This window comes from Schistocerca piceifrons, chromosome 2 (genome assembly GCF_021461385.2).
Source record: "Schistocerca piceifrons isolate TAMUIC-IGC-003096 chromosome 2, iqSchPice1.1, whole genome shotgun sequence".
In the NCBI taxonomy this organism is placed as follows: domain Eukaryota; kingdom Metazoa; phylum Arthropoda; class Insecta; order Orthoptera; family Acrididae; genus Schistocerca; species Schistocerca piceifrons.
This window is the reverse complement of record NC_060139.1, coordinates 966005509-966031987: the sequence shown is the minus strand read 5'-3', so window position 1 is coordinate 966031987 and position 26479 is coordinate 966005509. Positions and strand designations below refer to the sequence as shown.

At 40.9% G+C, this 26479-nt stretch overlaps 1 protein-coding gene across 1 annotated transcript in view; it reads left to right on the top strand.

Annotated features, from left to right (window-relative positions):
* The window catches only part of LOC124776024, a 173668-nt gene extending 147622 nt beyond the window's left edge, over nucleotides 1-26046 (top strand). Inside the window, exons 2-3 of the mRNA XM_047250864.1 lie at nucleotides 5910-6050; nucleotides 25829-26046. Of these exons, the coding sequence (XP_047106820.1) occupies nucleotides 5910-6050; nucleotides 25829-26046 (359 nt within the window). The remainder of the gene's footprint in view (nucleotides 1-5909; nucleotides 6051-25828) is intronic.
* Nucleotides 26047-26479: the final 433 nt, after the last annotated feature.

Below are 26479 nucleotides of genomic sequence, written 5' to 3'. Positions count from 1 at the left end.
ACATTGTATTATGCTACGTTAAAATAGAAGTGGAACGCTAAAGTTCCTTTCTTTACGGAGCTTTGTGCACTGCTTCAGAATTGCAACTTGGATTTGTATTCGTTGTTTTTACAAAACAAGGAAACGTAAATGGAATAACTATTTCCACAGCAAGAAAGTCGATGATGCTGGCGCTGTAAGTTTTAGTGCTAGTCTGAATGGAAGTCATGTTCACAAAATTCACAAAGCAGTTTTCGAGACTGTGTAGCGCGCTTCTTTCCCTTGTGTAGCGCCGACCGCTCCATCTATGAGAGTGTGAAGCAACTAAGATGGCACGATGCCAGCACTGACATCTGGAGGTTCTTTTAGGAACAGAGATCTGTTTTCCGTTCGCCACTACAGATGGTATGCCAATAGTTGTTACTCTTCAGATATATTGCCAGAGGTTCCAGTGAAAGCTTGTCGTGCCCATTGGGGAAACCTTGCAATTTATTCAAGATTCCCAATGACACTTGTTTTTTAACGCATCCCGCATGGTGACAAAATAAGATACATATTATTCCTCGTGCAAACGAAATGTGGAAGGAATAATAACTTGCTTGCCTCCTCAATGCTGTTATCGGATCCTATATTCACAATTTGCATAAATACGTGGCCACATGATAATAAATGAATATTACTAAGAGAAAAGTTATTTTGAAATTTTGTGGGCACGTTTTCGTAAGACAATTGGAGGCTGCCAGAAGCCCTGCCATTGAAGATTGTTTGGCACGTCCTCAGTGTTCTCCCATGAGAGTGAAGCTGACAATTACGGTGCCTGCCGGTTGATCTAGTGTATATTAATCTGTTTTATACTCCAATCTGTTTCCACAAGAAAGCTGGCATGCGTCACTACCGCTTACAACTTCTTGACTATGTAACCGAAGACTAATCTATTTTCTAGTTTACTGAAATATATCGTAATATTTTCCGTAATCTTCGCCCTGTTTCTAGAGATAATTGTTATAGGTTCCAAGCTGAAGATAATATTTTAGGATATAAATCTTTCATAGCTACAATTAACCTCTGTATCCACCTGGTCTGGCCATACCATGCAAAGGGTCAAAGTGTACGGCTAAAAAAGTTAATTGTAGCTGTGGGTGACTTATTTCCTGAACCATTATGTTTTACTCAGTGAATGCTCGGATATATGCTACATATCGAGGAGCATTATATTGCGACTGGTGATTGAACCTGTGTACGTGACGGAACCTATTTGGCTAGGCCCATGTGGATTTTTCGGGATAAATCTTTTGTGGTTTGTGCTATTGACAATCATTTATGGTCTTCATGAAGTACTTAGTTTTCTGCATCATTTATTACTGCTTGAGCAGAACACGTATAAATTTTAGTCAGGGTGCAAAGGCACATCCAATTGGCAATGTTTGGCAGGGAATTTCCACTTCTGGCATTTGCCTTACAACTGTATAAAACATCCCAACAGTCTCAATCTGAACTAAAATAATGGAGATATTTTTAATTTTCACAGTGAGAACGTCTAGAGTACATGTGCCTGTAGGGTGTCAAACAATGACTTTCTCCACGAGCATAATAGTATACCTTACCCAGAATCATAATAGAATAATCCAGGGAAGCGCAATTGTTTCGCAGTTATATGTTAACGTTACGGAGAGGTAATTTTTCTGACGAAATATTTGCGACGTAATCTATTACTGCTTCTGCTTAGGTAAACTTACAGAGTGCTTTTGAAACTTTGGTGAACTGGCAAGTAACTAAATGGTAACGTCAGTTGAACTTTATGCTTACGCACCGGTATATGTGCGAAAAGGTATGAAGCGAATTGACACCTGCCATTGAACGTGTTAACAAAGAAACATCACGAATATTTTGAGTAGAGAAAAGCACACATGCAAGATATCAGCCCCAACATTCGATCCCCTCAAAAAATTTGGATTATAATTATGATAAAATGCGGTCATGACCCTGAGAAAGTAAAGCTTTTAGTTTTTTGCGAGCTCCGGTTGTTTTTCTCGCGCTCTGCCCCGTTGCAGCCACCTAATGGACGAAAACCAGTCGTAATAATGTTTATTAGTTACCTGTTCCAGAAATCATTTGAGTGTTTTTTTTGTCGAAATATCGTTGAACGGGTAAGTTTACAGGATATGTATAAATGATTATTTTCAAGATTAGCCGGCCGTTGTGGCCGAGCGGTTCTAGGCGCTTCAGTCCGGAACCGAGCTGCTGCTACGGTCGCAGTTTCGAATCCTGCCTCGGACATGTGTGCGTGTGATGTCCTTAGGTTAGTTAGGTTTAAGTAGTTGTAAGTCTAGGGGACTGATGACCTCAGATGTTAAGTCCCATAGTCCTTAGAGCCATTTGAACCATTTTTCAAGATTAATTAACATAGTACTTTTCACCCTGCTCAGTCAGCTAAACTTACGACCATTTTTAAGACTACCAGTTTTTGAATAAATATTCGTCAGTGGAATAGGAGTAGCTGTCCAGAAGGAATTATTTTAGGTCACATTTAAGTCTTGGTTTGCTGTATGCCAAAAATTTTACGTTATTGGGAAAATGATCAAAAATTTTTGTTCTTATAGTGGGGGGATGGGGAGGGGAGGAGGGGGGGGGGGGAAGAGGGCGACAGTTGAAATGCCAAATGCTTGAAGAGGTCCCTACAAGGCGACAGCTTATTATTCTTATTGCTCGTTTTTATATAATTAATACTTTCTTTCCAAGTAATGAGTTATCCCAGAACATTATACCATAAGACATTACTGAGTGGAAATATGCAAAATATTTTAGGGGGATCACCAATTATAAGATGAGCAAAAGTAGCTGAACTTAATTGTTTGAGTAGCTCAATAACGTACTTCTTGAAATTCAGGTTTTCATCAGTATGTAAAACCAAAACTCTGGAACATTCTGTCGTGTTTACTGACTCCTGTTCAAGTGCTACATCAGTCGGTATGACTGTTCTAAGGAACTAGTTACAGTGTGTTTTCTCATAATTGTGGGTATGTTCATTTTCAGAGAATCATTTAATAACTATTTGAAAAACATGTTTAAAAATTTATTCTGTTGACTTGTGTCTAAGGGGGTTATAATAATGTTAGTATTGTCTGTAAAAATTGCCATTTCTACTTGATGCATGTTAAGTGGAATGTTGTTCACGTATATAAGGAAGAGGTGTGCACCCAAAATTGATCCCTATGGATCTCCCTTTGTGATTTCTCCTAAGTCATTGAAATATTCTATCTTTCAAACTTTCTTGAATTATTCAGCGCAACATTTTGCATTCTGTGTGTTAAGTATGTGTTAAGTATGACTGAAACTAGCTTGTGTAAAACCACTAATTCAATAAAACTTAAGTTTTTCTAAGAAACTAACATGATCTACGTAGTCAAAGGTCTTGGAAATATCACAAAAATACTGAATGGCGGCGTGTTATTATTTAAGGCTCGTAATATTTGATGAGCGGTTTATGAATAGCATTGTCAGTCGAGCAACCCATCTGGAATGCAAACTGTGATGTGCTGCCAAGGGGTCCGTACGAACTTCCCCTGACCGAATAAATTCTTGTTGGCAGATTGTGTAGGGCACAACCAGGACTTCAATGTGTGTAAATAGGGAGACGCAACTGTCAACCAGTTTCGAGAAAATTCAGTTTGAAAATTATAGCCGTGCTTATACTGCATGCTTCAAACAAGTTTGCACCTGCTACTGGGCAGGCAAAAGATTAGCTGAAATCTCAAATAACAAAGCGCTGTCATCTATTAGAAACATTTTAAAGCAAAATCGGTGGGAAATAAAGTACTCCACCATATTATTCTAGAGTTTAAGAACCACCAGGAGCTGATGTGAAATAAATCTTTAGCATAAAATTATTTACATCAGCCCTACTGTTTACGGACCTCGCAGCCGAACGAGTAATCGATTAGTTTAGTTTCATAAGCGCGATGTTTCTTCAAATGGCTGTGAGCACTATGGGACTTAACATCTGAGGTCATCAGTCCCCTAGATCGTAGAACTACTTAAACCCAACTAACCTAAGGACATCGCACACATCCATGCCCGAGGCAGTATTCGAACCTGCGACCGTAGCAGTCTCGTGTTTCCGGACTGAAGCGCCTAGAACCGCTCGGTCACAGCGGCCGGCGCGATGCCCCTGGATCGAATCTCGCTGCCAGTACTAGTATTTTGTGCGTTATTTTCACCAATATTCGGCACTATGCTTCGATACTTGTGGTACGCCGCGTAATTATGTGATGACCGAGAGAACCGTTTATGAATGCAAACCAGGTCTATTGGAAAAAAAGAACTATTGACATGGAAAAATTCGGCGTTCATTACATATGCTGTCTGTCGCGATGATTATGGTTTTCCATGTTTCTACGACCGATAGTATCCTGATTTGCACAGTGCTGTTATGGATAAAGACTATACTTGTTACTAGTGTAGATACTATAGTATAAATGAAATGACTAAACCGAGTTGATTGAAAGTTCTCGTTCATCCTTTTTTATTTTAAATGCCCTTAAGAAAAAAAAATTCTGTTTACAATTTTAAAGTTTAGGAAAATAGTAACTGAATGATTAAGTATTGATACTTTGCACGGTCATAATAAAACTGTTTTTTGAATTACGCAGTAAAATAAGTTAACTACCGGCACCGTGATTCGTTCCAGAGACCTCGAGCATATCAGACTAAGCTCTTATCGCTTGGTTGCGGATTCTGTGAACAGTAGCTGCCCTACAAACCAGGATTGCTGATTAGACATTCATACATCGAAATTTCCTCCAAAAATATCGATGTAGATAGGCGGTGGTTTTTCGCCGACATATCGATATATTGATGTGGAAATGGCAATAAAGAGGGCCGATGTCTTTACTTTATATTTTTTCGCAATTTTCAATAAATATTTGCAGTTATTCTTTTGAAATTGTAGTAGAACATAATTTCACTTTCACTGTGTGAAGGAGTCTAACTACTTTTTGAGCTTTCATCACGTTCAGTCCTTCTCTTTGACGGTGTAAAGCAACTATAGATGGCGCAAAGAAGAAGTCTGATTTTACTTGGGTGGCGGGGGGGGGGTGGGGGGGGGGGGTGGGGTGAAGGGGCTGAATGGAATTCCGATGTGAGGAAATAGCATACCAGTTGGGTTAAGCAATAATTTTAAATGCAACTAGTGCGCTATTTCTTCACATCGGCATTCTTGAAACTGATGAACAACGATCTATATGACATCGGACAAATTTTATTGTGCCATTTGTCTGCAGTTACCATTGTTAGCAAAGCGGTTACCGCCAAGCGTGAACGTGCATAGTTTTCCTTTCAGTTCTTGCTCCAAGTGGATAAGCAGGCTGCTAGCTTGTTGATGTAGACGATATCTAATAAAAATCAATACTTAAATATATAGCTCTATAACTGGCAGTATATTTACAGTGTGCTGCAGATATTTTTTTGGCTGGTACGTTGATACCACACCCGTCGATATATCAATAATATAGTTCGATATTTCGATAGCATTGTTCAATATATCGAGCATCAGTAATGACGCTTTTAAATATCGTTTCCTATAGTTTTAAAAATATCAACAGTGCTACTACAAAGCATGCAGCGTAAGCACACTTGTAATTTTCAAACACGATTTTCCCAGAAGCGGTTGAGATTTGCGTCTTCCTGTGTACGTATGATAAGTCCTAGTCGTGTCCTACACGCCATGTCAACGTGAATCACATCGGCGAGGGGAAGTTCGTTCGATTCCATTGTAAGTAGACTGTTTCTACTTAAATGTGAGACTGTTTTTGAGTACATTGCTTTTTCGAATATTTTGGAAAATATATCAGGAAGTAATTTTAGCAATAGTAATTCAAGTCTTTGTGCTTATATTATAGCAAGGTATATGAGGTGTGTGTGTTTCTGTGCAGCGCGCTGTATGCAGTGCTACCAGTGTCGCTCGGACCGCGACGAGGGCTGCTACGAAGCGCCCGTTGACGACAATTACCTGCTGAGCTGTCCAGACAACGTCACGGGCGGCTCGCCCTTCTGCCGCAAGATACACCAGATACGTACGTACTGCACCTTCGCACCTTCCATCCGGTTTGTTATATCTCTCTTATGAGAGGTATCGACTGTCTGTTTTTAATGGCGTCCAGTATTCCATACCTTCTTCTTTCTCTCTCTCTTCCCTTTCCTTTGATGACTCATCGCAGCACACAGTTTCTTCAACATACAGTATGTTTATAAATTAGTTATACAAAAGTAAACTTTACTTATGAAAAAGGTAAATAACGTACAGAAATGTTTGATACAGCACTGAATGCAGTAAACTGACATGACAAAAGTCATAGGATACCTCTAAACATCGTGTCGGATCTTCTTTCGCTAGGAGTTTAGTTAGCGGATCGACGTGGCATCGACTCAACAAGCCGTTGGGAAGTCCCCCTGCAGAACTATTGAGCCACGATGCATCTACAGCCATCCGTAACTGCAGAAACGTCGCCGGTGCAGGATTTTGTGCAGGAACTGAATTCTCATTTATGTCCCATATATGTTCGATGTGATCCATGTCGGGCGATCTGGGTAAGCAGATAACTCGCTCTAATTGTCCGGAATGCTCTTCAAATCAATCGTGAGCAACTGTAGCCCAGTGACTTGGCGCACTGTCATCCATAAAAATTTCATCGTTGTTCGGGAACACAGAGTCAATGAATTGCTGCTGATGGTCTCCAGGTAGCCGAACGTAACCATTTCTAGTCACAAATCGGTTCAGAGCACCCAATCCATTCCATGCTAACACAGCCCACACCATTATAGAGCCACCACCAACTTGCACAGTGCCTTGTTGACAACTTAAGTCCATGGCTCCGGGGGGCTGCACCACTTTCGAACCAAACCAGCAGCTCTTACCAACCAAAATCCACCACGGCACTGTCTTCCAGTCGTCTAGGGACCAACCGATATTGTCATGAGACCAGGAGAGACGCCGGAAGCAATGACGTGCTGTTAGCACAGGCACCAGGGTCGTTCGTCTGTTGCCATAGCCCATTAGCTCCAAATTTCGCCGCAGTGTCCTAAGGGATACGTTCATGGAACGTCCAACATTGATTTCTGCAGTTATTTCACGCAGTGTTGCTTGTCTGTTAGCACTGACAAAGTCATTGCTGTCGGTCGTTAAGTGAAGGCCGTCGATCACTGTGTTGTCCCTGGTGGGGGGCAATGCCTGAAATTTTATATTCTTGGCACACGCTTGACTCTCGATTTCACAAATGAAATGTCCCATGTGTCTAGCTGTAAATACCAACCATTCCGTGCTCAAAGTCTGTTAAGTCCTGTCGAGCGGTCATAACCACGTCGCAAACCTTTCCACATGAATCACCTGAGTACAAATGACAGCTCGGCCAATGCACATCTTTTTTGTACATTGTGCACGCGATACTACTGCCATCTGTATATCTGCATATTGCTATCACGTGACTTTTTTCACATCAGTGTACATCATTGAGTTTTATTTATAAATGTGCAATGTGGGTAGCTTTTGTAACATGACAAATGTCCCGTCCGTAAACAGTTTCCTGCCAAATCAGTTTATCAGGGTGGCAAGGATATTGTATCACCACTTCAGATCCAACTCAGCACATTCCTTGAGAGACACACGCCAACTTCACGATGGAGATGTGGTGCCGCGCCATCCTGCTAGAAAATAAATTCTGTGCCCATATCACGCCATAACTAAGGCAATGGATGAAGCTCAAGTGTGACTAGCTACAATAGGCCAGTTAAATTTGACTCGGCAAAAAGAAAGGACCGTCAATCTGTTCGATTACATGACATGGTTTCTCCTCACCGATCATTATGCCGATTCAATTTACCTCAGGTATGGAAGGTGACTTCGTCATTGAACACAATTTTTTTAAGAAAAGGTATCTTCAATCTGCATTTTTAAACATTTCTACACAAAACTCAGCACGTTCTTCTTTGTCATCTTACAGCAGATCCAATTCATAAAATTTGAATGGCTTTTCCGTAATATCTTCCACGCTGTAACACTAGGCATATTCAATTCTAAGCTGGCGAGTGTCGTTGATTACCCAGACTATGAATGTAAGATCGCCGAACTTATTAAAATGCTGTGTCAGAGACTTCTGTCTGACCATGACCTGGTGTCCTATGTGATCCACAGCCAGTTGCGGTGAAACGATAATATCAATTAGTAACATATGTAGATGGTATCTGTTCTTTCGGACATGTCCAAAGATCAGATACCATCTTCATATAGTTAAGGCTAACCAGCCATTGACCTTATTCTTCTGTGCTGGAAGCACACGCATTGCTCGAACTCTTACGGGACTCGGTAAGATTGTCTGCCACGAGTAATGAGTGTAATGGGCAGAGGCACTACGAATGTAGTGTGTGGACATTAAGTTGGGAATGTGGGTCTCGCAGGGAGCGTGCAAGGGATAAATCCCTGCAGTCACATTATTCTCTGTGCCCTCGGTGGCTCAAATGGATAGAGCGTCTGCCATGTAAGTAGGAGATCCCGGGTTCGAGTCCCGGTCGGGACACACATTTTCAACTGACCCCGTTGATGTATATCAACGCCTGTCGACAGCTTAGGGTCTTGATTTAATTATCATTTCAATTAGTAACAGTTTATCTGTGAGGTTGTGGCTTGCGGTATTTAGTCCTTCATTGTCGCTGAACTGCAGTAGCAGATTTGAGTTCATGAAACCATAAATAACTCTGGTCACACTGCATCGTTATAGGCGATGATGGCTGTTGGAATATCTCATTCGCGCATACCACCTAGCGGGAATGTCGGGAACTAACAGTGATAGGAGGGAATAAAACGTAAGGATATATTGCATTGAGAGTTGTATCAAATATTTCTGTAAGTTATTTACCCTTTTCGCAATTAGAGATTACGTTTGTATAACTAATTTATAAAAATCCTGTATACGATGGTCATTCAGAATTAAATAAATAAATAGATGCACAAAAAATTTCTTAAATCAATACAATTTGTTGTCAATTTTTCCAGCTAATCCTCACCAATTCTAAGCACGTGTAATACCTGATAACGAGTTTTATTATCCTCTCAGAGAAGATTTCTTACTCTTGATCTCGAAGCAGGTTACGTACTTTGGTCTATACCTCTTCGTTACCGTTGAACTTGATTCCACGTGAAACTTCTTTCGTCGGACCAAGGAGATAAAAGTCCGAAGGGGCCAGGTCGAAGCTATAAGGACGGCGATGTAGCAGCAACCAGTCCACTTGGCCAATGGTTCAGAGAGTCATTTTTACTGCATGAGATCGAGCGTTGCGTTGAAGAACATGCTCGCATTTTCCTTGATGTCTCCTATCAACTCACTCCTTCTTCTTGTCAGGTTGTGACATAAATTTTATTCTTTCCCTGTTTTATTCATTATCTCCTCATTAGTTAGGTGATCCTCCCATGTAATCCTCAACATTCTTCTGTAACGCCACATTTCAAAAGCTTCTATTTATTTCTTCTCTAAACTGTTTATAGTTCATGTTTCACTTCCATACATGGCTACACTCCGCACAAATACTTTCAGAAAATACTTCCTAACAGTTAAATCTATATTCGATGATAACAAATTTCCGTTTTTCAGAAACGTTTTTCTTGTCATTGCCAGTCTGCATTTTATATCCTCTCTATTTCAGCCATGATCAGTTATTTTGCTGCCCAAATAAGAGAACTAAACTCTTACTGTAAGTGTTTCGTTTCCTGATCTTATGTTCTCTCATTTGCTGACTTAATTCGACTACATTTCATTATCTTTGTTTTGCTTTTGTTGACGTTAATCTTATATCCTACTTTCAAGACATTGTCCATTTGGATCAACTGCTCTTCCAAGTTCCTTGCTATCTCGGACAGAATTACAATATCATCGGAAAACCTCAAAGTTTTTATTTCTTCTCCCTGAACTTTAATTCCTAAACCAAATTTTTCTTTTTTTTTTCGTCCTTGCATGATGTACAGACTGAATAACATCGGCGATAGGGTACAACCGTGTCTCACTACCTTCTCAACCACTGCTTCCCTTTCATGCCTCCCGACTCTTACAACTACCGTTTGGTTTCTCTACAACTTGTAAACAGCCTTTCGATGCCTGTGTTTTACCCCTGTTGCCTTCAAAATTTCAAAGAGAGTATTCCAATATCAAAAGCTTTCTCTAAGTCGACGAGTGCTATAAACGTAGGTTTGCCATTTGTTAACCTATCTTCTAAGATAATTTATAGGCTCAGTTTTGCGTTACTCTTCCAAAGAATCACAGAAAATGGGATTATGGGAATTTAAAAAGATAGTTATATCGGCCTTACCAACCAATGTTTGCGTTTTGAATTTCTTCCGCACTGGCGATTCAGTATGTTTCCATTGCATGCTTTGACACTTCGGATCAAAATGATGTAGCCAAGTGTTATCGTAGATTAAAATTCAGTCCACAACTGCTTCACCTCCGCTACTGAAACGATTGTAGTTGTGGTTCAAATGCGAAATCTGTGATCTCTGTGACGATCTCCAAGTTCTCAGGGAAACCACCTTCGGCAGTCTTACGATAGTTCAGTTTGTTTTGAACGCTAGAATGAGCTGTGCCAACACTTACTCGACATTTTTCAACAGTAAGTCGGCGATTTTCTTGGAAAAGTGAAAAATCGTGAGCTTGCAACGCCGAGATCGATACATCTACCGGGCTTCCGGAGCGGTGTTCGTCGGTTCCTCTTCCGCGGCCGCAAAGTCGCGTAACTGATACAACTAGTGCGGTGTTGTTTGTTCCTCAGAGCGAATATTTCTGACGACTGTACACTTTGCGAAAGTAAAATATCGGAACACAGAATGATCTTTCCCAAAAGAACTTTCTTCGAGCAGATACGCATGTAAATAGGACCATAGACTTTACGTCTAGTTAAATATTGATCAAACAGATGTCTAACACTATTTGCAAAGTTACCAACTAACATTTACAGAAGTTCCTATACCTCAGATTAGGCGTTTCCTTGATTATGTACATTATCTGATAAAAATTATCTGGACACCTATTATTGTACGTTAATATTGAGTGCGGCAACCCTTCACCTTTATGACGGCTTGAACTCTGTTGGGGACGCTTTTAATGAGGTATGTGAATGTCTTCCGAAGGGGCCGAAACAAGCGAAGCTATCAGGGGGTTATAACGAAACTGCAGCTACTCACAAGGGTTCAGTATGGCCTGCAATTATCGCACGGCAGCAAAACTTGGTGGATATTCTGATGCGGAACTGATTGACTCTGAAACAAAATTTCAGTTTTGGCCACCAGATGCAAATCGGGCGCTGTGAGTGCAAGAAAGACGTATAGAAATGTTCCCATACGTAATGGATTAGGAATGGCACGTGGGCCGAAAAGATCGAGCAAGTGAGAAAGGCGTATTGTTGATTTTGTTGATAACTGCGACTTACACAATTTGTTCTGTACGAGCACCGGAGGCGTCGACGAGACGCTGTAAGTGCCAGATTTGCACATGGTGGTCAAAATTAGAGCTGATTTTTTTGTCCAGCGTAAATCGGTTCCGCATTAACGCGTTATCTACCAAGATTCGCTGCCGTGCGATAATTACAGTCCACACTGGACCTCCGTGAGTTACGAATTATTTACAACTACATATTGTGTAGCAGTAGTCATAATGCCTAGCCCTTAAACAGATGTCTCCAAGATCATCGTGGATGAGCATCACATATTATTCTTACAGGACAGTTTCGAACAATGAAGTCTTTCTTTCTTAAAGATGCGTTGCTCCAGAACATTATTCCATATCACACTGCTGAACAAAAACACATGAACTATGTCGACTTACTCATTAGTCTCTCGTCAAGATATGGAATGATTCCAAGTGCAAAAGTGGCTGAAGTAAGCTTTTAGAACTTTCAAAATGTGCTTTTTCCACTTTTTAATCATCAATATAGACACTAAGAATTTTGAAGTATCCTCCCATTTATTACACTACTGGCCATTAAAATTGCTACACCAAGAAGAAATGCAGATGATAAACGGGTATTCAATGGACAAATATCGTACACTAGAACTGACATGTGATTACATTTTCACGCAATTTGGGTGCATACATCCTGAGAAATCAGTACCCAGAACAACCACATTTGGCCGTAATAACGGCCTTGATACGCCTGGGTATTGAGTCAAATAGAGCTTGGATGGCGTGTACAGGTACAGCTGTCCATGCAGCTTAAACACGATACCATAGTTCATCAAGAGTAGTGACTGACGTAATGTGACGAGCCAGTTGCTCGGCCCCCATTAACCAGACGTTTTCAATTGGTGAAGGTCTGGTGAATGTGCTGACCAGGGCAGCAGTCGAACATTTTCTGTATTCAGAAAGGCCTGTACGGTTCAAATGGTTCAAATGGCTCTGAGCACTATGGGACTTAACATCTGTGGTCATCAGTCCCCTAGAACTTAGAACTACTTAAACCTAACTAACCTAAGGGCATCACACACATCCATGCCCGAGGCAGGATTCGAACCTGCGACCGTAGCAGTCGCGCGGTTCCGGACTGCGCGCCTAGAACCGCTAGACCACCGCGGCCGGCAGGCCCGTACGGGACCTGCAACATGCGGTCGTGCATTATCCTGCTGAAATGTAGAGTTTCGCAGGGATCGCATGAAGGGTAGAGCCACGGGCCGTAACACATCTGAAATGGTACGTCCACTGTTTAAATTGCCGCCAGTGCGAACAAGATGTGACCGAGACGTGTAACTAATGGCACCCCATACCATCATGCCGGGTGATACGCCAGTATGGCGATGACGAATACGCGCTTCCAATGTGCGTTCACCGCGATGTCGGCAAACACGGATGCGACCATCATGATGCTGTAAACAGAATCTGGATTCATCCGAAAAAAATGACGTTTTGCCATTCGTGCAACCAGGTTCGTCGTTGAGTACACCATCGCAGGCGCTCCTGTCTGTGATACAGCGTCAAGGGTAACAGAAGCCATGGTCTCCGAACTGATAGTCCATGCTGCTGCAAACGTCGTCGAACTGCTCGTGCAGATGGTTGTTGTCTTGCAAACGTCCCCATCTGTTGACTCAGGGATCGAGACGTGGCTGCACGATCCGTTACAGCCATGCGAATAAGATGCCTGTCATCTCGACTGCTAGTGATACGTGGCCTTTGGGATACAGCATGGCGTTCCGTATTACCCTCCTGAACCCACCGACTCCATATTCTGCTCCAGTCATTGGATCTCGATCAATGCGAGCAGCAATGTCGCGATACGATAAACCGCAATCATGATAGGGTACAATCCGATCTTTATCAAAGTCGGAAACGTGATGGTACGCATTTCTCCTCCTTACACGAGGCGCCACAACAACGTTTCACCAGGCAACGCCGGTCAACTGCTGTTTGTGTATGAGAAATCGGTTGAAAACTTTCCTCATGTCAGCACGTTGTAGGTGTCGCCACCGGCGTCAGCCTTGTGTGAATGCTCTGAAAAGCTAATCATTTGCATCTCACAACATCTTCTTCCCGTCGGTTAAATTTCGCGTCTGTAGCACGTCATCTTCGTGGTGTAGCAATTTTAATGCCCAGTAGTGTAGTTTAGACAGGAAGAGAATAGAAGCTTTCGAAATGTGGTGCTACAGAAGAATGCTGAAGATTAGATGCGTAGATCACGTAACTAATGAGGTACTGAACAGAATTGGGGAGAAGAGGAATTTGTTGCAGAAGTTCACTAGAAGAAGGCATCGGTTGGTAGGACATGTTCTGAGGCATCAAGGGATCACCAATTTAATATTGAAGGTCAGGGTGGAGGGTAAAAATCGTAGAGGGAGACAAAGAGATGAATACACTAAGCAGATTCAGAAGGATGTAGGCTGCAGTAGTTATTTGGGGATGAAGAAGCTTGCACAAGATAGAGTAGCGTGGAGAGCTGCATCAAACCAGTCTCTGGACTGAAGACCACAACAACAACAACCCACTCAACAGCTGAACTTTTCGTTTCCTCCTACCGTTCTGGGTGCTTCACTTTTTTCGTCAGACAGTGTACTTGGAAGACCATCTACAGCAGCCGTGAATCATTTACCGTACTTGGCACTGTTAGGAGTATTAGAAGGGAAAATATTAGAGGCAGATGATTAAATTCTGCAAAACAGATGAGGAAGTGTGTAAGGTGTAGCGGTCGTATAGAGAAGGAAAGGTTAGCATAAGAGAGGGAAAGAGAAAGGACAATATGAAACCACTAGAAGTACTGATGCGTGTAATCTTTTCAAGAAATATTTCCTCTGTGGCAGAGAAGAATTACTGAGATATGTATTCTGGTTGTCAAATAAGGTAAGAGATTCAATGGTCTTAAGGACGTTCCACTTTCGTGGAAGACTCGAATGTTAGTTAATACGAGACAAGTCAAACAACGAGAGTGCGTTAGAGACATCTACATTAAACATTTGCTGCGTTGTTTATCTACGGTGCTTGACAGCTGCTGACAGTTGCTAAGGAGCAACTGGCAATTGCAGCGGATCAACCAACAATTGCTACGGAACACTCGACCAATGATAGTAAAAGGAAATGTTTAGGGCGGGACGCCTTGAAGCCTGTGCCCAGACGATACTTATGTATCCTCCAGTTAGTGCAATACGGTGTTCGACGATGGTTATGTGGAAACCGTTAGTGCGACATCATGTGTGGTATAGCAACATGTTTACAAGACATCATCAGAGTGTCTGCGATCGTCGACGAGCAGCTGGACTGCTCGAAGTTGGCCAAAGCGTCTCTACAGTGGCCGCAGTAATGGGTGTGTCCAAAAGTGACATCTCGCGATTAGAAAAGGCTACTGAGAGTGAGGGTGCTCGTAGACGGACCTTCACACCTCAGGAGGATACGTAGCCCTGGTGGCGAAAAGGGGCAGACATCCCACTCCTGGGCAGATCGCTGCAGACCTTGCGACCGCTACCGATACATGTGTCTCTGCCAAAAGCATTTCCCAACGATTAAATGAGGCTAGTTTGCATGCTCGGAAGTCTGTTAAATCCACTTCAGCTACGCCATCGTCGAGAAACAGTACGTTGGTGTAGGGGCATGTTGGTTGTGGTCAGCAACAGTGATACAGAATGAAGTTCTCCGCGAATCGCGTTACATTGTGGCAAGTGATTCCGGCCACCAGGTAACGTGGAGAGAGAGTGAGAGAGGGAGAGAGAGAGAGAGAGAGAGAGAGAGAGAGAGAGAGAGAGAGGGGGGGGGACACGTCATACGCCACAGATGATCCTGGGTATGGCCTAGGTCTCATGCAGAATGGCCAAACACCGCTGCATACCTTGGTAATGGATATCGTGACAGCACAGCGGTATTGCAGGTAGATTACTCTGTATCATGTCAGACTGTTTAGGGTTGCGGTGGTCCCCGACTTTGTTTATGGACGACAATGCCCGCACCCGCACACACAGGACTGCTGAGTCGTCGGACGCACTGGGCACTCAAGATATTGAACATGTGGAATGGCCTGCGTACTCCCCGCACCTAAAGCCTATAGAGCGTGCGTGGGATGCTCTTGGCAGATGTGATTCTCAACGAACACTCCCTTACGGAATCTTGCTAGAACTGAAAATCATATTGAGAGAGGATTGGCACAATATCCCCCAAGGACTCTTCAGCAGTTTGGTAGTCAGCATGAATAACAGATGCAGAATGTGCATAAGTGTCCGAGGAGGGCATATTCCTTGCAAAGAGTCCGGTGTCGACCTTTACGTTGGGAGTCTGACCTGTGTCAAACATGAACGTTATTTTTGTCCAGTTATCCTGCTTTCGCATGGGGTGAAATCTGTACCATTTTCCGTTATATATACAAATCTATTACGTACGTACTGTGATTGGTGTCGTCCATCGTTGCCTGTGTTTATTACTCTCCAACAATGTTTTTGTACCTTATCAATTGTCAAGCAGTGAACTTCTCATATACCCTTACCGTGCGTAGTGTATTTTACAATGCAGACATAAATACTTCTTCCCGAATACAATGGCAATAAACAGTAGTAAGACAAATAGTGACGTGAATGCATTAAAATAAAAATTATTTGAAATAAAGTTAAGGAGTTGCAATACGTTCACTGATCTAAATATGAATTCAGTAGAAAACGTGACAGCTGCTGCGCCTAAAATATGCTTCCCGCTCCACTCTGAGACCGTTTGGGTTGTCTAGAGACGTGGGTACGGTAAGTAGCAATCTGACATTAGAGAAGCGTTTCTAGAACACGGAATGCTTCATTAAACATAATAACATTTTGAGCAGACGGTTGTAAAACAGTGTTAAGTCAAATCATTCGCTTAAATTGTGTACAATTTCTATTGCGCTTGAAGTGACACGTGCTTAAGACTTGTGAATACGACATATAACTCTAACTAGATTATGAATAAGTTACCTATGCAGCTATTTATTGAGAAGTGTTAGAATAAATTCTAGATGGCTATGTTAAATAAACGAGATCATCACTATAGGTTTCAATTGGAAACATGTCAATCTAACGAAGTTTTTCAAAATCATTCTTCGTTCTCCTGCGCGAGGAATTGTGGGAGAGGGGATATTAACGACGAGGAATTCCTTTCTTTATTGTGCTAGGTACCTGCCAGATATCATCATTCACCTGCATAAAAATCTGAACAACCATCCAGAGCGTTCGTTTTAATGAATGTAATGCCGTCGGTCAAACTGCCCTTTGGAAAACGTTATACTTATGTATCAGTCATGAATTTATGAAACATCACACAATAAGCTGCAGAGTGAAAGAGTCCTTCTGCAAAAAAATCCATTAATCCATTAGGTTGCGGCTAAACCATTTCTCCATTGTAAAAATTGTGATATCTGGTCGTGAATTAAGCCTGTAAAGTCAGTCGGTCAGAGCATTATCCTCGAAAGGCAGGCTTTCCGGATACGAATCCTTGTCCAACACACACTTTTAATCTGCCTGGTGGTTTCATGTAGGAGCTTCTGTTTATGAAAGAACATCGCTAGGCTTCAAGTCAGAGGAAAGTGATCCTAGTAATCTTTGTGTAACTGTGGTTTGGTAACATTAAGGAACCAATTACTTAATACCAAATCGCACAATTCCACTCATTTTCTCATAATCCATGTTTGAAACGTGTGTAGGTAATAGGGATGGGCTACATTCAGGGTTCTGCACACATCAGAACTGCTAACATTTCAAACTGCCCTGCTCTATTGCAGTGTAAAACTGACAACAAATTTACATCGATATTCTTACTCAAAATCGTTCAGAGCACTAAATTTTCATATACAAGATTCTTCAGGAGAAAATGGATATGTGTTGGCTGGTGGTAATATGAAAATTTAGAAGGATAACATATGCACTGTTCTCAATGGTTTCCCAGCCACACCCATTCACAGCTGGTAGGTATGACGACTTAGCGGTCATAATCGACACACTCCTTGTGATGTGGTGCATGTGCACGAATTGTGGACGTGCTGTACTACTCTTTAGTTAAAGAAAACATCACCTCACTGGGATCCATTCTGGACAGTGTTATTTTTGTGATGTAATCCTGGTAAAGGTCGTCAGTCCAGCTTAGACTCACGAGACAAAATTGACCTAACGACTACCCCAACACATACTGTGTAGCGCACTGCTATGTGCTTCTGTGCATTTTCTCACAACTTATCTTCGTAGTTGCACATCACTCTAGCAGTTAGTTTGTATGCTATGTGTTTCGCAGATAACATGCACAATATCTCGAAATAAGGTGGGACGAGTCAATGGACAATCTAGTAATTAAAATTGTATTTAACTATAGCTGTATGCTGACAATTTATAGCGGGTTTCAAATAATAAAAATAATATTTAATAACATTACTGAGTACGTAAGGTTTTGCACTAAATCAGCTACAAGAATGTGAATAAAAGCTCATCTCTGGAACTGAAGTTTACTTTACAATTTAACTTTGCTAATGTTTGGGCTTCAGTGATAATGGATAATTAATCAAAAGTTTTGTTAGTAGTATCATTCACTCCTTTCAGAGCAAAAATGAGTTTTAATTAAGAATAATCAAGTCATTTTTCTTCTAGAGTTTTAATTATTTTTATCATTATTCATTTTGAAATCTATGTAGTATCTACACTAAATTTCTTGAGAGACAGTATGTATTGTACTTTGATGGTCTAGCTACAATACCTAACACCACATTTGGTTATGTGGCAGGCATTGGTGAGGATAAGATATTATTCTTGTGGCGTACTTTTGTGTAACGACGAGTTTGTTTCGTGAGAATGAGTTACCCTAGAGTGTAATTCCATATGGAATTACTGCATACAAATGAGCAAGGTATATTATTATACAGAATTTTTCCCCTCAGTACTTGCAACGACACAAAGTGCAGAAGTGACTGATCAGAGTTGATTAAAATGCACAAACATGTGTTTACGTTTCATATTTAAGTTGTCACCAGTATGTGCACCCAAAAGTTTTGAAGATACCTAGAAACACTTGTCCATGCTTTTAAATTCATTTTTCTGGAATTGTGCGCTTTTGTGTGCTGAGTTGAATATGTGGCGTTGTTTCAAAGTCTATGAGAGACAAAGTCAATAATTAGTTAAATTACATTATTTAGAAATTTCTCTTTGGAGTTAGGTATTTTAACTTGACTATCAAAGTTTACATATTCTGCTATATGTCTACTGGAACTGATTATTACTTATGTAGTCTGTAAAAAGAATTAATTCTTTTTGTCTATTAAAAGAAAAATAATTTACACATATCAGAAACAGTAGTGGAACTAACATTGATCCTTGTGGAACTCCATTAATTATTTCTCCCTACCCCCCAACCCTATTCCAGTCAGAAAAAATCGTCTGTCTACGGTTGATGAAGTATGTAATACAACTTTCTGCTGCCAAAATCAAAGGTTCATTCTGCAGACAGAAATCATAAAGCCTATTTCACACTTGTCAGGGCACCATCTAAATGGCACTACGTTCATAGCATGCTGTTGCATTGATTTCACTTCTATCCGAATGCTGTGGTGTACAGTACACGATGATTGTCGGTGTCTCCCTTCATTTCATTGCTTCCTGTATCTCAACACAGTTCCAGGAAAAGATAACTTGGAGAAACACTAGCATGAATTTCAGTTTACTGTCGGTTAGAGAAGAGGGAGACTCAGAGAAACGTTATTGATATAGACTTGATCAGGCATAAGCAGTTGGGCAAATATGTGGAGGAATTTCAGGAAATGTCAGGATAGTGATGACAGATTGCTTGTTGGTGTTAGATGCGTCTCTGAAGTGACAAGACCTCTAAAATATAGCTTTTAGAAAGATCTTTATTAGTCAGTTTCAGGCAAACACCATTTTTTGAAAATGGAGCTATAAAAAATTAGATATTCACTTATTCAGTTCGGTTCTTGCTGTTCATGTGTGGAAATAATCCATTCGATTCCAAGAATATATTACTCGGCACTTTTTTTTATGAATACTGTCCTGGCTTGTTACACAGGCAGTTATGAAAAGGAAAAGTAAGGCAAAGCAAAATGATACAAATGGGCATTCAGTGTTGAGTGGGAAGGTGTGAAGGTCCCGGCGTGTACAATAGCTGAAACGAAATAACTTTGTGGTTGGCTCACTGCTGCGGTGGGGAGCAGTGCAACCAGCTAGACCTGAAAATTACATGTAAAACAGGCAACACAGAGACCATGTGACAATCGAGAAGGAACCATGATTGATTGTTGGCTGGTCTCTCTAACACTCCTATCGTTGAGAAATAAATCACAAAGTTACTTTATTTGAAGTATAGGTCCCCGCTAACCTATGCTGCACCGTGCAGAATGGTCGACAGATGTCCACTACAGAGGGAACATCTAGCAGGCCACCGCTGCCATGTCCCATTTTTTCGGCACCAGCCTTAGCTGAGCAGATGTCCTAGTCACTGTATGGTTTTCCGTACCAGTGCCACGCACATGGCACCATTTAGACGGTTATTGGACAAGTGTGGAATTGACCTATGGCTGTTGGTGCCCACCGAGTTCGTTGAGTAGAAATGTTGCACTTTGAAAAATTCTCTAGAGCAGTCTGTTCCAGTGCGACTGGCCACCAGCAGGCAGCCGGGCACCCATGCGTGCAAGTATAGCCGAATTTGTGTAAGGTTATTCCTGAAAACTGGCAGCATTGCCATAGACACATTTACAAAATCGTATTAAGCGACTGGTTGAGGCAGGTGGGAAGCTGGTTCTCTCAGCCCTCTCCAGCTGTCAGAGAACTTCTTATGCCGACATTAATATAGGCAGAGGTTTAAAACAAGCTGATGTACAGGCAGCCAGGCTTTAGCCTACGGACTTGACAGGTCAGCCACATGTGTGTGGTTGCTGCCGAGTAGCTCGCGCATGTGTAGGATGACTGGTGGGTAGCATGTACCAGCTGTACCTGTTTGAGAAGGAGCTAACGAGGGAACATTCCCAAGAATAAATAAACGATCTTGATGAAACCAGAATGGTATGTAGGGAGGTCAAAATAAGGCAATATTTATTTTTTCGTTTTTGCTCAATTTTTCTTTTAGGAGGAAAATGCATTAAAAAGTAATATTTTGTATATTAGGTTTAGAAGGAATATCTTCGAAGCCATGAAATATAAAAAATGTGTTTCATATAAAAATTGAAATGTAATTAATGTTCTTGAAAAATATATAATCAACCTGAAATTTTGCAAAAATCACAACATCATTAATTATGAAAAATGAAAACTTTTCTTACAACATAAATTGAAGAAGCTTTCACGCCACATACATCCATTGATAATAAAGCTGGTTTCTGAAATATCATTTTTAGAAAATGAGATTTACGCATTTTACTGCCTGAGTGTTTTCATTATAGCCAGTTAAAATATATAAACGGTCTTTATTACTCTAATTATGTATTTTATTTACTTTTATGTTGCAAATTATTTTACATTGACATTTTTATTTTTGTTTTTTAGTTTACCATTCACATATGAATAGCTCATTATTATGATACAAAATCATGATAATAATGATAATCTGTAAGGAAACGTTTAAAACACAACTTATCTTACACCATGCACATAAAATGAACGCAATTTCTTCACATAATACACACGATGGACAACACAATATATAACAAATTTCAAAAGGATTCTGAAACTGCAGCTACTGATCCTTCAAATATACTAATTGGTGCAATGCACATTTGAGTACATGGAAAACCTTGGCGAGGAGAACTGATTATGTGCTAGTGGCTGCAGCTTGAATATAATGTCCCTCAAGAGAAGATTGACATAATCATTCAGCAGAACTAGATCTGAAAATCTTCTCACAAAGTTCTTTCAATATCGAAGAAAATATATGTCCCATGGCTGTGCCTACCCCTGTGCCTTTTGGGATCGTCAGTTATGACGCTCACTAAACCTCCGCCTTTTCATAGTTATAAAAGAAAATAATGGAGAGTCAGGAACAAGAATTTGAGAATCTGTGTTCGAAGCCCCAAATGTTCTAGTGGCAGCGTCGAAGTCTGGTGAAGTAACATCTGACGCTGTGAAAAGGTATTTAAAAAACGTTTTCTTTCTCAGTCTGGGGGAAAAATCTGTATTATTGTTAGATCCTTGTTCTGGTCAGTAAGAACAGTTTGTAGCATTTTATGCTAGGACAGGGAACTAGTTCATCTGAGGATCCCAAAAGGCTCGATGAGACACATGTATTCATTGGCCATATATGGAATTCAATGTGGGAAGACATTTGTCAGTTCTACTGAATGATTATCATCTCAGTCTTCCCTTGACAAACAATGTAATCAAACTGTAGTCAGTAGTAGATAATCAATTCTCTTGACCAATATTTTCCATTGCTCTGAAAATGACTTGTACAAATCAGGATATTTAGAAGGTCACCTGCTACAATTTGAGAATCCTGCTGAATTTCGTGTTGTCTTGTGTCGTCTGCCGTGTGTATTTTGTGTAGAAATCTTGTTCATTTTATCTGGGTAGAGTAAAAAACGTTACGCTTTAATCATATATTTATAGATTATCATTATTGTAATGATTCTGTATTGTAATAATGAGTTATTCTTTATTGCCAAAATAAGCATATGTGAAGCAGTTAACAGAGGAAAGTTAATGTAAAACGTAAAATATCAGTTTTAAACATAAAACAAAAATAAGTAATACCAACAGAATAATGTTGAACGTTTAGATATTGTCACGTCTGCCACAGACGGCCCCTGCCAGGCAGACTACACTCAAGACACACCTGTGTACCATATAAAATACACAAGCACTTGCAGGCGTAACCAAGAGGAAAACAATTCTTCATAACAAACATAACTTGCTAGAGACTAATGCAAACCTTTTTCTGCAGAGGTCGCCTCACAGATACAGGGAAAGTTGGAGTACTCCGCCAACCTCCACTGGCTTTGTAAGGCCAGCAAAGCAGCAGTACAGCCAGTTCATCGCCGAGCTAGGTCCAACTCCGACGGACCTCACCGACGCTCTTGTTGAATGGTCGTCTACAGATTTTTTTTGTGTGTGTGTATATAGTGACTGTTCGAGAAGTGTAGGTCAGTTTCAATAAACGACGTTATACTGAGTATACTGCTGCTGCGCTGGTCTTATAAAGCCGGCAGAGTACTCCAACTTTCCCTGTATCTGTGAGGCTACCTCTGCAGAAAAAGGTTCGCATTAGTCTCTAGCAAGTTCTGTTTGTTTTGAAGAATTGTTTTCCTCTTGGTTGCGCCTGCAAGTGCTTGTGTATGTTATATGGTACACAGGAGTGTCTTGAGTGTAGTCTGCCTGTCAGGGGCCGTCTGTGGCAGATGTAACAGATATTTTGGTTGGAAATGTCGAAACTTGTTCGGCAGCACATGGTGTACAGTTTATTTTCCAAACATGGTATTTCAGAAACCAGATTTATTACACTTGGATGTATGTGGCGTGAAAGCTGCTTCAATTTACATTGTAACAAAAGATTTAATTTTTCAAAATTACTTAATGGGATATTTTGCAAAATTTTAGATTATTAGAAAAGTTGATTGTACAGTTTTCAAGAACGTTATTTACGTTCCAACCTTTATGTGAAACATAATTTTTAAATATTATGGTTTAGAAGATATTCCTTCTATACCTAATATGCCAAATTACCTTATGGGGTCTATTTTACCCCTTAAAAATGAAATTGGGCAAAACCGAAAAAGTAGTAGTAGTTGTTGTTGTTGTTGTGGTCTTCAGTCCTGATACTGCTTTGATGCAGCTCTCCATGCTACTCTATCCTGTGCAAGCTTCTTTATCTTCCAGTACCTACTGCAGCCTACACATCCGTCTGAATCTGCTTAGTGTATTCATCTCTTGGTCTCCCTCTACGATTTCTACCCTCCACGCTGCCCTCCAGTACTAAATTGGCGATCCCTCGATGCCTCAGGACATGTCCTACCAACCGATCCCTTCTTCTAGTCAAGTTGTGCCACAAACTTCTCGTCTCTCCAATTCTATTCAATACCTCCATATTAGTTATGCGATCTACCCATCTAATCTTCAGCCGGCCGAAGTGGCCGTGCGGTTAAAGGCGCTGCAGTCTGGAACCGCAAGACCGCTACGGTCGCAGGTTCGAATCCTGCCTCAGGCATGGATGTTTGTGATGTCCTTAGGTTAGTTAGGTTTAACTAGTTCTAAGTTCTAGGGGACTAATGACCTCAGCAGTTGAGTCCCATAGTGCTCAGAGCCATTTGAACCATTTTGAACCATCTAATCTTCAGTATTCTTCTGTAGCACCACATTTCGAAAGCTTCTATTCTCTTCTTGTCTAAAGTATTTATCGTCCATGTTTCATATCCATACATGGCTACACTCCATACAAATACTTTCAGAAACGACTTCCTGACACTTAAATCTATACTCGATGTTAACAAATTTCTCTTCTCCAGAAACGCTTTCCTTGTCTGCTTCGACCATCATCAGTTATTTTGCTCCCCAAATACTTTAAGTGACTCATTTCCTAATCTAATTCCCTCAGCATCACCTGACTTAATTCGATTACATTCCATTATCCTCGTTTTACTTTTGTTGATGTCCACCTTATACCCTCCTTTTAAGACACTGTCCATTCCGTTCAACTGCTCTTCCAAGTCCTTTGCTGTCTCTGACAGAATTACAATGTCATCGGCAAACCTCAAAGTTTTTATTTCTTCTCCATGGATTTTAATACCTACTCCGAATTTTTCTTTTGTTTCCTTTACTGCTTGCTCAATATACAGATTGAATAGCATCGAGGAGAGACTACAACCCTGTCTCATTCCCTTCCCAACCACTGCTTCCCTTTCATGTCCCTCGACTCTTATAACTGCCGTCTGGTTTCTGTACAAATTGTAAATAGCCTTTCGCTCCCTGTATTTTACCCCTGCCACATTCAGAATTTGAAAGAGAGTATTCCAGGCAACATTGTCAAAAGCTTTCTCTAAGTCTACAAATGCTAGAAACGCACGTTTGCCTTTCCTTAATCTTTCTTCTAAGATAAGTCGTAGGGTCAGTATTGCCTCACGTGTTCCAACATTTCTACGGAAACCAAACTGATCTTCCCCGAGGTCGGCTTCTACCAGTTCTTCCATTCGTCTGTAAAGAATTCGCGTTAGTATTTTGCAGCTGTGACTTATTAAACTGACAGTTCGGTAACTTTCACATCTTTCAACACCTGCTTTCTTTGGGAGTGGAATTATTATATTCTTCTTGAAGTCTGAGGGTATTTCGCCTATCTCATACATCTTGCTCACCAGATGGTAGAGTTTTGTCAGGACTGGCTCTCCCAAGGATGTCAGTAGTTCTAATGGAATGTTGTCTACTCCCGGGGCCTTGTTTGGACTTAGGTCTTTCAGTGCTCTGTCAACTCTTCACGCAGTATCATATCTCCCATTTCAACTTCATCTACCTCCTTATAAACAAAATAAGCATATGTGAAGCAGTAAACAGAAGAAAGTTAATGTAAAACGTAAAATGCCAGTTTTAAACATAAAACAAAAATAAGTAAATTAAACAGAATAATATTGAACGTTTAGATATTTTGATTGGAAATGTCGAAAATTGTTCGACACCACACCATGTACACTTTATTTTCCAAACATGGTATTTCAAAAACCAGCTTTATTGCACATGGATGTATGTGGCGTGAAAGCTCCTTCAGTTTACATTGTAACAAAAGTTTTCATTTTTCAGAGTTAATTAACTGTTATGGGATATTTTGCAAAATTTTATATTATTAGAAAAGTTTATTGCACAGTTTTCAAGAACGTTAATTACGTTCCAATCTTTATGTGAAACATAATTTTTAAATATTATGATTTAGAAGATATTCGTTCTATACCTAATATGCCAAATTAGCTTATGGGGTCTATTTTACCCCTTAAAAATGAAATTTGGCAAATCTGAAAAAATTGGGTTCAAATGTTTCAAATGGCTCTGACCACTATGGGAGGTCATCAATCCCCTAGAACTTAGAACTACTTAAACCTAACTAACCTAAGGACATTACACACATCCATGCCCGAGGCAGGATTCGAACCTTCGACCGTAGCGGTCGCGCGGTTCCAGACTGTAGCGCCTAGAACCCCTCGGCCATTCCCGCGGGCCGAAAAAGTAGGTATTGCATTATTTTGCTCCCTCTACATACCTGCGTAGTTTCATTAAGGCCGTTTATGTATAAGTACGTCTGGGAACCGTTCCTAGTGAGTGACGCTAGGTGACGTTCGCACTGGGTGGGCCAGCTCTGGAACAGACTATCCTAGACAATCGTACTGCAGCAGTTGGTAAAGAGTGCAGTGTAACACTGTGCAGTGTATTTCACGAAGAATACTGACGAGGCGTACGTGCGGGAGTGCGGCTACCTGCGGCACCCCGAGAAGGAGGCGTGCTTCCTGTCCCGGTTCCCACACACAGGCTACCAGCTCACCTGCGAGTGTGTCAACGATGCCTGCAACCGCGCCGAGGTTCGCGACCTGCCGACATTCGCCGCAGCCGCCACGATCACCGTCGTCATCGCCATAGCCATCTAGATCCAGCGGCCTGCTGCCATTACCGTGCTGGCGCGAGGGATAATTGGGTACCAAGTGTTTTTTCAGATGGAGAAACTTGCATGATTCCACACCTTTCACCGGATTTGTAAGATTCATTCATATTCCTATTATTTATTGTGTGTACACAAAAATAATGCTTCTAACTGAACGCTTCACATCAGCTGCGTCTGAAAGATCCGAAAAGATTTTATGGTAAACGAGGGGAGAAATGGGAACGAAGCAGCACGTTATGGTCTACACTGGCATATTTTATTACACTAAGTTTTAGCAGTCCCTGCAGCAAGTGCATTGATTATGTGTCAGTTTTTTACACATTTTCTGTAGTATAGTATTTTGTATTTTATTATATGTAGATGTTATTGCATGTAATAAAGATAAAAGGGAAAACGACAAAAATGTTTGCAGTAAATGT